Source organism: Azolla caroliniana, unplaced genomic scaffold (genome assembly GCF_043228905.1).
Source record: "Azolla caroliniana isolate FFs.n. ecotype wild unplaced genomic scaffold, voAzoCaro1.0.p SCAF_2, whole genome shotgun sequence".
NCBI lineage: Eukaryota > Viridiplantae > Streptophyta > Polypodiopsida > Salviniales > Salviniaceae > Azolla > Azolla caroliniana.
This window is the reverse complement of record NW_028230437.1, coordinates 25,634,908-25,645,848: the sequence shown is the minus strand read 5'-3', so window position 1 is coordinate 25,645,848 and position 10,941 is coordinate 25,634,908. Positions and strand designations below refer to the sequence as shown.

At 37.0% G+C, this 10,941-nt stretch overlaps 2 protein-coding genes across 2 annotated transcripts; both read left to right on the top strand.

The window, feature by feature from the left end:
• Nucleotides 1-2,488: 2,488 nt before the first annotated feature.
• On the top strand, nt 2,489-10,243 carry LOC147867832 (chaperone protein ClpD1, chloroplastic-like). The gene is made up of 12 exons (XM_087315647.1): nt 2,489-3,669; nt 4,166-4,323; nt 4,735-4,964; nt 5,111-5,219; nt 5,319-5,452; nt 5,854-5,955; nt 6,057-6,338; nt 7,812-7,960; nt 8,066-8,360; nt 8,565-8,798; nt 9,074-9,310; nt 9,565-10,243. Coding segments are annotated over exons 1-3 (906 nt in total). The 5' UTR covers nt 2,489-2,923; the 3' UTR covers nt 4,737-4,964; nt 5,111-5,219; nt 5,319-5,452; nt 5,854-5,955; nt 6,057-6,338; nt 7,812-7,960; nt 8,066-8,360; nt 8,565-8,798; nt 9,074-9,310; nt 9,565-10,243.
• ERD1 (Clp ATPase) lies at nt 4,872-9,891 on the top strand. Its single transcript, XM_087315752.1, has 11 exons — nt 4,872-4,964; nt 5,111-5,219; nt 5,319-5,452; nt 5,854-5,955; nt 6,057-6,338; nt 7,644-7,709; nt 7,812-7,960; nt 8,066-8,360; nt 8,565-8,798; nt 9,074-9,310; nt 9,565-9,891. Exons 1-11 carry the CDS (start codon nt 4,872-4,874, stop codon nt 9,889-9,891), a joined length of 2,028 nt encoding a protein of 675 aa, XP_087171878.1.
• Nucleotides 10,244-10,941: the final 698 nt, after the last annotated feature.

The window sequence follows — 10,941 nt, the reverse complement described above, 5'->3', positions numbered from 1 at the left end:
AAGATTAATTTCTTTACATGATAAGCTTTGTCCCTAGATGACAAAAGTTGTGCATGTATATGCATGCACGAAGGAGAATCCAAACTTTGAATAATTCTTTGCATTTGAGCAATTTTATGTTTTTCGGAAACCCAATGAAGTTGCAACTAAAAAAATACATTTAGGTCACGGAAATAAATTAACTCTTATGAGAGTTATAATTCTAATGAATAATGATGGCTGGGTACTAGTATCCTTGAATGCAAGGCATAAAACATATTGAATCACCCATGATAAGTTGTATGACCATTGACACCTCATAGATGGATACACATTGAACTCCACACTTAAGGTCACCGACATATGAACAATATCAAAACCATAGTATGAACCATGCGTACCATTCGTGCATTCGTGTTCGAGAATGATTCAATCATTCGAGAAGGGTAAACACCCTCGAAGAATGATAAATACCATACTTTTGGTTAAACTATTTACTATAAGATAAATATTTTTTCAAGGTAAAAAAAATTTTAAAAATTGCAAAAAAAAAAACACATTACCTTCTTAACAATAATATGCATTTTTTCGTAAATTCTAATAACAACTATCCAAAATCCTACTCTTCAAAAAAATTCTCAATGAGGTGTTAATCAAAACGAAGATTCCTAATCTTCATTCAGAGATTTCATGTCTGAAATCTCAGCCATGAAATTTTTGAAATTTCATGTCTGATCATCTCTAAAATTTCTGAAATTTCATCAGAGAAAATTCTGAAATTTCGTTTTGGAAATTTAAACCCTAATAGCGATTATTAAACCTAAATTCTAATCATACCTGAATGTCGTGAGTCGTTGAAACTTGGTAAGCAGTGTGCACTGTGCAGATCGTTGGAGGCTAGGTGGGAGAGGAGAGGAGAGCGTAACGTTACGTGCAGAGAAGAAGAGGGAAAAAAGGAAAAAAAAACACACAAACTTTTTAATATCATTCGTGTTCGTTTTCCAACGTAGGAAAACGAATGATAAGCCTGACGAACACGAAATTTACGTACTATGAGATTCAAAACAATATCTTCACAAGTACATTCATGTCTCAACTTTTTGGAAATGCTATGATTATAGGTAGACATAATTGTGCAATCGAGATTAGCCTAAACTCAAACACAAAAACAAATATAATCAGTATAATTTTTGAGGACACGTTAGGAAATGGCACCTAGAATTGAGGAAAACATATCCAGTTACATATTGTGCATATTTCATATAATAAACTTTCCTACAACTACGAAGAACGTGGAAACTAAGTAGTGCGATCAATGGATGTTGTAATGAAAATATCGTTTGCTATTGTTGCTTTGTCATGGGTTAATAAGTGAGATGTGGTGAATAACACAATAGGGGCATGCAAAATGTCAACATAGATTGCTACCGTTGAATTTTGTAGTGATGACTAGAATGGTCTTGTATGACAATGTTACATGAAATGAAAGGGCAGTGACCAAAATTTGTAAGTCCCACATGTAGTTGACTTCATTTGCATAGTTGAGATATGGCAACGCGGGATGCAACCATGTTGATGTGTCACACTTCCCCTACACATAACATATATCGAACATGTATAACTTTTTATTTAGTTGTCCTAGCTTTTGTGTGCATATCTTGACGACTGCCCATTATCTCTCTTGATTCTCCCTAATAGAGAACTTGCCAACTAGACATTATACAAATAGTCAAGGATGATCGTCCATACATATATGATGCCATTGTCCACGATGTCAAGGGTTATTATGGGAGGCCATCACTGAAAACCACAAAAGCAAAAGGTCTACGTTGTTGTGGGGTGGTAAAAAGGCAATCAATTTCATGGTGCGAAGAAACAATGTGTTGTATGGGCATGCTGTGTGTTATGTGCAGTGGACACAAGGCCTGAGAACATGATAGTGAGAACCGATGGGCGAGCAATTTGTCCAATAGACGTAAGTGCAAAGGTCTCATCCTCCTCGAGTAGTCTCTCCTCCTCCTCCTCCATTATTCCCATTTTGCATACATACATACATATACATACATACATACATACATACATACATACATACATACATACATACATACATATACATACATACATGATACATGATACATACATACATACATGATACATGATACATACATACATACATACATACATACATACATACATACATTGTGTGCACACACCTTCGCTCATGATTTGATGATGGAGATGGTGATGGGGTCTCCCTTCATCATCATCATCATCATCATCATCATCATCATCATCAACATCATCATCTCACAGTGTGTCTGTTTGTTTGTTCATGGAATCGTATGTACATATCTCTCCATTTTGTTCTTTTCCTCCCTCCCTCCCCTCCATCTCTCTCTCTCTGTCTCTCTCTCTGTGTAATCATCAATCGCAGCAGTAGGAGGAGTACCTCCGACTCTTCCCCCCCCCCAACTAACGTCAGCCGACACGTCTCCTCTCTCTCTCTCTCTCTTACATTTCTCTCTCTTTCATATGGGAGAGATCGGCACCGTAGAAAAAAGGCAAGGCAGAGACAGAGACAGAGAGGCCAACCCTATTATTATTATTATTATTATATCTGACTTAGAATCGCTTCAAGCAGAGTGATTGGGCGATCCTCAAGAGACAGAGAGAGAGACAGACAGACAGAGAGAAAGAATACCTTAATCAGAACAGCAACCCGGGCGATCTACCCGTCTCCCAGATAATCGCTTCAGACAGAGTAAGTCGAGATCGAGAGAATCCCTCAAACGGAGAGAGAGAGAGAGAGAGAGAGAGAGAGAGAGAGAGAGAGAGAGAGAGAGAGAGAGAGAGAATCCCTCAAACGGAATATAAGTGGGCGATCCAGAGACAGAACCATCTCAAAGAGAGAATCCTGGTGGGAGAGACACGTTAACATCATCATATGGAGGTCATCCCACTCGCATCCACTGCATGTGCGTTGCCTTTTTCTTCTTCTTCATCAACTACGTTGTCGTCTTCATCATCCAGGAAGAAAAGAGGGGATCAAAGAATTATTTCTCATCATTCTCGTGGAGCTCGCTTCAATGCCAATGTTATCACCAACAGTGTCCGATTCCGATTATCCTCCTCCATTTCACACCACAAATCTCCAACCTCAGTTTCGCACCATGGTTTGCGTAAATCTGATGATTTGGGAGGGCGACATCTCTCGACATCTGAGAGATTCAATTATTTGGCATCTCGACAAATTGCATACAAATCAATGACCAAATCACGTGTTACCAGACCTACTATTGTTGTTGCAGTATTCGAACGATTTACGGAAAGGGCCATCAAATCAGTTATGCTCGCGCAAAAAGAAGCCAAGGCATTCGATAAACAAGAGGTTGGTACAGAACAACTCTTGCTAGGTTTGATTGCTGAAGATAGAGCAAGTGAAGGTTTTCTTCGCTCGGGTGTGACCATAGAGAGAGCACGAGAAGCTGCCCGATCTTTATCGACACAAAATGCAAATCCAGGTAACATATCTCCCAGTCAAATGCCTTTCTCTTCATCGACCAAACGAGTCTTTGAGGCAGCATTACAAAGCTCCAAGACAATGGGACATAACTACATCGCCCCCGAGCATATAGCCATTGCCATCTTAACTGTTGATGTTGATGGGATGGCTTGGAAACTCTTGGAATGGTATGCGTAAAAAAATCTTATGAATAAATAAGATCTCATTATGTGGAATGGTGCATACAAAATCTTGTTCTGGAATGATACTTTCAAAATCTTATAATAATTGAAATCTTGTTATTCGGAATAGTACATAGAAAATCTTATGATAGAATCTTGTTATGTGGGACATGTATACAAGGTTATAGAAGTAAATAGTATGTGGATGGTACAGCCAGAAAATCTATGAGTAATGGGATCTTGTTATGTGAATGATACACATAAAATCTTAAAAATAGATAATAGACTCAAATGAAATAAATTAAAGGTTATGTAAGATCTTGTATAAAAAATCTGTTGAATGAATATAATTTTAATATGTGGAACAGAACGCACAAAATCGTAAGAATAACTAAATTCTAGTAATACACAATGATACATACAAACCTTTTCAACAAATAAAATCCTGAGATGTGGAATATCTAGTGTCCTCTTTAGTTTGCTAAATGTTTTTTTTATGCAGCATGGGTCTTAATAGAGAGAAACTACGGTCTGAAGCAATTTCTAGGTTACAAAGGGAGCTAGCCAATGAAGGAAGGACACCGATACCTCCAACAGCAGTACCAGAGAAGTCCTCTGCAGGGGCAGGGACAGTTTCCAAGCGCTCTCGGAGTAAGAAATGTACTATATTCTTTAAAATAAATGTTTTGAACATTTGATCTCTTTGAGCTAGAAAGGTACTATAACTTATAGCAAATATTCTATAGAAAAAATCTTCTGAACGTTTTATCTCTCATTTGAGCGAGAAAGATGTGATAACCTATAGCAAATGTTCTATAGGATCAACATTTAAAACATTTTATCACCAATTTGAGCAAGAAAGGTGCTATAATCTATAGCAAATTGCAATTGATCCAAATTGGTACTATAATATATAGGAAAAATGCGTTTGAGAATTTATCTCACTTCACCAAGAAAGGTGCTGTAAACAACATGCCATTGATCGTTCATCACTCCTTTGGTCCGATTCATTGCATGTAATACTTAATGACATTTTCACTTATTTTGTTCCATTGTGCTGAAATGCTCCAGAAAAAGGATCCTTGGAAGATTTCTGCGTGGATTTAACTGCTCGAGCTCGAGATGGGAAGATTGATCCAGTGATTGGCCGGGATAAAGAAGTACAACGGGTAGTTGAAATCCTTGGACGACGCACAAAAAACAACCCGATGCTTCTCGGAGAACCGGGTGTTGGGAAAACTGCTATAGCTGAGGGCTTGGCACTACGTATTGTTAATTCTGGTGTGCCTGAATTTCTCAGTGTAAGCCATTCCATGACAAACTTTTACATAACCGTCTTTCCATGAGTCAAAATTTGAAGTTCACCCTATTGTTTTTTGACAAACTTTTACATTGAAAATCATAGTCAACACGCTAAAGCTCTTCTATTATTGATTCCTATCACCAGGAGAAGCGTGTAATGTCGCTGGATATGGGACTTCTCCTTGCAGGAGCGAAGGAAAGAGGGGAATTGGAATCCAGGGTGACAAATCTTATAGATGAAATCAAGCAGTCAGGTGTGATACCTCGTTCCAATGCTTTTTTGATGTGTTGATCCCTTGATATACCTAGTCATAAGCACTCATTTTGCATACATGGATTTTGTTTTATTTCAGGCAACGTCATATTGTTAATTGATGAAGTTCACACACTAGTTGGCTCAGGGTCAGCCGGTAGAGGTGGAAGTGGAGGGGGTGGTCTTGACATTGCAAATCTATTGAAGCCTCCTCTAGCTAGGGGCGAACTTCAGGTTTTCTTGCAAATACTGTGTCATTCTGTCTCTGGATGTGCAATATTCTCACATTTCAAGAATAGCCTATTTGTCCAACTTCTTAGGACCCTGGCTTGGTGGATTTGTAAAATCTAGCTGTTTGAATATCTTGTTTTGTGTTGATGACATGTATTGCAATCATGATACATGGACCCTTTTGGGATCCTCAGATTTATTGATTTTTATATTTGTTTCTCTTCTTCTTTCATTTTGTGATCACATAATATGATAACTTGTAAAGGTTTAGGTTTTATTCTATAAGTTGGAATCTTTTAACTTACAAATGTATAGGTTTTCCAAAAAGAATGTTTGGTAGGGAACATATCGTGCTCTAAGTTGTATCATGGCCAATACTTAGAATTTTGTATTATTTTTCACAGTGTATAGGAGCTACAACAATTGTAGAGCATAGAAAGCATATCGAAAAAGACAAAGCTTTGGCACGCCGTTTTCAGCCAGTGATGGTCGATGAACCATCCCAGGTACATGCTCTTTCCTTGAATCTCGTCTCTGCTTTTGTCAAAACGTTCTCTTTATTTGTGTCCTTGTCTGATTGGCATTCTGGGAATCTGTTTGTACACAGGAAGATGCTTTGGAAATCCTTATGGGCCTTCGTGAGAAGTACGAGGAACATCACAAGTGTAGAATAACAGCTGAAGCATTAGAAGCAGCTGTTTATTTATCATCCAGATACATTCCAGATCGTTTCCTTCCCGATAAGGCTATTGATTTGTTGGATGAAGCAGGGAGTCGTGCTCGCATTAATGCATTTAAAACACGGAAAGAACGCCAGGTTGCTATTCTTTCAAGTTCTCCTAGCGATTATTGGAAAGAAATCCGAATGGCACAAGCTTTCCATGAATCGGTATACCTTGACCCTATACTCCCTTCCACAAAATAATGTCAAAGATATTATAAATCACTAGTTGATATTCTAGTATGTAGATTAAGATATGTTTTGCATTTCTAGATAGCAGTATAAAAGTAGTTGGGAAGTGCTTGAGAGCTCAGAGTAAAAAGATTCATAAAAGCCGAATCTTTTGGGAAATTCTACTTTATTTCTATATAACATATCTTTCCTTTGTAAATGATGGCTATAAACAGCTGGTGTTACTGCTAGGAGTTTCTGTCACTTTAGTGGCAAATAAGAAGCAATGAAATGCATACCCTCTCTAAAGTTTTGTGAAATCCTCATCAAAGAGACAAGTTTTGTTCTCTTCTGATTTCCATCGTATAGCTTGCACAACTTCTCATTTGTCTTATTATTGTCATGTATTATATTTTTTGTGATCTAATGTCTAGTAGCTAGAGCCGTATATTTTAGACCATATAATGCACGGTTTCATTTTCCGAATAGCTGAAGCTAGATTTTCTGAACTTTCCCTTCAACAATTTATTTATTTTCCCAAAGTTTTGATCCCGCTCTTTGGTGAAAACACACAACTATATTAATAAATGTGTGGAAAACACTACAATGGTACCACAATCGAATGTGGTCACCACTAACTACAAGGGTTGTGGGACATGTTGAATCGTCAATAGGCAAGGCAAACACTCCACCTAGGAAAGAATTTACACTTGCTCCAATGAAGAAAATTGCCACATTAGTACCCCCTTCAACTTTCGTAGATATTCTTTGACTCCACGCCTATCATCAAATACAAAAGCATTGCGCTCATCTCAATTATGACACAATCCCCAATATTTCCAAAATAGGAAAACGATCTCCATCGTCAATTTAGGGTCGACCTGTGTGAGTTGTTAAAGCAACTAGTGTCTTAGTGTCAATCCTTCTCGCTCTATCTCTCTCTCCCTCTCGTATCTTTGACTGTCAAGGACAATAATAAAATCTATCTTCTATCTATCTCTGATCTCATAAGCCTATTTGCAGATGCTAATACGATGTAATCCCATTCTGTTTCTCTCTGAAACATTGAAGCCAAGATCTAGAGAAGCTACATGAACCCATCAAACAAAAATGTGTAATCATGGTTTATCTTTTACAATCCAACATGCAAGCTCCCTGAAACAATTTATCCATGAAATAGACTAGCTGAAAAGAGTAGTGGCCTATTCAAAACGGAGAGATTTTATTCTTTGGTTGAATGACCAAATTATCTTGTCAATGGTCACTAATTAATTCATTCCTTGGGTATATGTGTACATATAGGCTCATCCATCTTTATCTTGCTTTTCAAAACCATTTCTCCTTTCCAGTGCAGCTATGGCTATAAGCGTAATACTGTTGTATGTATGGATACTGATGATCCACTAACAACTGGATATCTTATTATTTTTTCTTTTAATTTGCTGTTTATATCTATATTTATTGTCACAGATGCTTGTACCTCAAACAAGTGGTATTCCAGTGAAGTCCAATGAGGAAGATAATACCATATCTGGATTTTTAGAGACAGAGTCTGATACTCAAGACAGTTCATCGCTAGGGGTGCATACCATGCTCGAAAGTGATGATTATGATGATGGGTACCATTTTTATGAGTGAATTTTCATTGAATGTTAGATGCCCAAGTGAAAATTTACTGTAGGCTATTGAGCTTAAAAAGGTATTGTTTTTAACCTTCAATGCAGATTAGTTGTTGTTGGTCCCGAAGAGATTGCATCAATTGCGTCCATGTGGTCTGGTATTCCTCTTGAGCAATTAACCGCTGATGAGCAAAACAAGCTTATTCATCTTGAAGAAACTCTCCAAACTCGTGTTGTGGGTCAACGTGATGCCGTGAGTGCAATTGCTCGTGCTATAAGACGAGCTCGTGTAGGTCTGAAAGATCCGAACCGTCCAATTGCCACAATGTTGTTTTGTGGGCCTACAGGAGTAGGGAAAACCGAGCTTACAAAAGCTTTGTCGGAACATTATTTTGGATCAGTAAGTTTAATATATTTTATCACACTTTGTATTATCATTAATCTTGATATAATTTCATACACTTAATATCATTGTTTTATCATTATTGGCTATCTGATATATTTTCATACACTTGGTATTATTTCTTATCATTATTGAGTATGTAATTAATTACATACTTTGTCTTATTGTTGAACCATTAAGCGTTGGTTGTGCTTGTTGTAGGAGTCAGCTATGGTAAGGCTAGACATGAGTGAATACATGGAACGACATACTGTAAGCAAGTTGATAGGGTCACCACCTGGATATGTGGGATATGGTGATGGTGGAACTCTTACAGAAGCTGTGCGCAGACGGCCCTTCACAGTTATTTTACTTGATGAGATTGAGAAAGCTCACCCTGATGTGTTCAATCTTCTGTTACAAATATTTGAAGATGGCCATCTTACAGATTCTCAGGTGTGTCTCCATGACATGGGAAGGGACTTTTTATGCCCTATTTTTTGAATATCATTAATCTTACTCGTCAAAATTCTTTGTGATTTTTCACCTCTCTTTGAGGTTTCTCACTAATAGGTTTGTAGTAAAATGCATGGATTAAAAGGACTTGTATAGATAACATCTAGTTGAGAATATTTTAATGGCATTCACATCAGTGAGGGATCACTAACATTTTAAACCCACTCACCTGACTTAATGCCGCATCTTTTATGGCCACTTATCTTGGTCTTCAGGGTCGGAAAGTATCATTCAAGAATACTCTTCTTATCATGACATCCAATATTGGATCAACGGCAATTGCGAAAGGAGGCAGTAACAGGATAGGCTTTACCTTTACAGACCATTCAAATGAAGGAAAATATGCAGTGTTACGTTCCCTAGTTATGGAAGAATTGAAGTCATATTTTCGGCCTGAATTGTTGAATAGACTCGATGATGTAGTAGTTTTCAGGTCGCTTGAGAAATCAGATGTAAGTGTTTCAACTATTGTCCGTGTATACTACAATGTTTTTCTTTGCTTGTGGATTTATGTAATTATCATATGCTACAATGGGTTTTTAGCCAATGGATTGATGAAAACAGTGCTGCATTATATTCATTAGCTATGGATCAATGTAATCTATTATGCTACAATGCATTCTTTTTTGATATTGTAATACTATTGTACAATGTATCTGTGATGAATGTGATTACATAACACTGATGAGTGGGAAATCTGTGATAGGTTCGGGAAATTGTAGAGATGATGTTAAAGGAAACAAAGGCACGGCTATCCAAGATGGGAATTGGTTTGGAGATCTCAGAAGCAATGGTTCAACTTGTATGTGACCAAGGATACGACCGCACCTATGGAGCACGCCCTCTTCGTAGGGCAATAGTTCAGCTCGTTGAAGATAAGGTTAGTGAGGCTTTGTTGGCAGAAGCTTATAGCAATGGAGATACAGCTCTAGTCGATATTGATGAAACAGGGAATCCTGTTGTGATGCATCATCGTAAACCTGATAGAAGCTGTGAAGAAGTCTGCGTGTCAATAAGGACTGGCTCACTCTAAAGTATAGGTGGTGTTGTGTGTATATTATATATATATATATATATATAAGTTATTGTATATTTATATATTCATTGCAAAAAGGGGTAAAATAAGAAAAAAGAAGAGATGACCCTCTTGCAATGAGAAAGGAAGTTCAATTCTTTGTACAGAACATACATATGTATAGATTGTTCAGTGTATAGAGAGGCTGTAATTTGGAGTTATACCTCGATGAGTTCTCTCCAGAAATCCTAAGATTTGTATCAACAAATCAAAATGGTCAGAGGAGACTTGTATCGAACTGTAGATTTACTGCAAGATGGTTTATATGTCAATGGAAAAGATGGAATAAATTATTTTATTGTTATATGAATGGACTATTTGTGTTTTAATCCGAGTGACTGAGGTTCAAGTCTTGTTAACGAAACTATGTTATCCTGTTCAAATGCATTAAAGATGTTAGATTGATAACCTAAACATCAGTTACCATGATCTGCGAAAGTCCTTTTGTGTTTAATAATATTGTGGTGAGTACATTTGGCAAATGTCATGGTTCATGACTTGGGGGTGATCTAGTAGCAAACGCAATGAATGTTTTTTATTGGCTTCTTTTTCCAAACTTATCATTTGAGTTTTCCAAACTTATCATTTGAGACTTCATCTTTGTGAAGGTAGGGTCTATATCATGACTTGGTTGAGACACACCAAGTGTCTTGAACTTCTTATGGATATAGCCATTTGAGAATGCATTGATTTAATCATAAACTAGAAAATAAACGAACTTAAATTAATGTCTTGAAAGGTTGTTGCAATAAAGGGAGAGCTGATAAAGGTGAGTCAACGATATATTAAGTAAGTTGTAGGAGCCAAGGTCTTGGTGAAAAAGAAAATAATGGGGCCATTGATGAAAAAGGCTCTCGTAATATAAATGAGAAAATTAACACTTCAAGAGTTTTACCCAGTACATCTTGTAGCTTTTGGTTTTTGTAAGTGAAATATAATTTATGTGGGCATTATTAAATATAATGATTTCGTTGTAATTATCCACAAAATGACGACAAAGAAATAAAA

Coding starts and splice junctions, on each gene's coding strand:
- ERD1 (XM_087315752.1), top strand. CDS start 4,872: ATGCTTCTCGGAGAACCGGGTGTTGGGAAAACTGCTATAGCTGAGGGC. Junction 5,220..5,318: donor AGATGAAATCAAGCAGTCAG/GTGTGATACCTC, acceptor GTTTTATTTCAG/GCAACGTCATATTGTTAATT. Junction 9,311..9,564: donor GGTCGCTTGAGAAATCAGAT/GTAAGTGTTTCA, acceptor AATCTGTGATAG/GTTCGGGAAATTGTAGAGAT.
- LOC147867832 (XM_087315647.1), top strand. CDS start 2,924: ATGGAGGTCATCCCACTCGCATCCACTGCATGTGCGTTGCCTTTTTCT. Junction 3,670..4,165: donor GCTTGGAAACTCTTGGAATG/GTATGCGTAAAA, acceptor TTTTTTATGCAG/CATGGGTCTTAATAGAGAGA.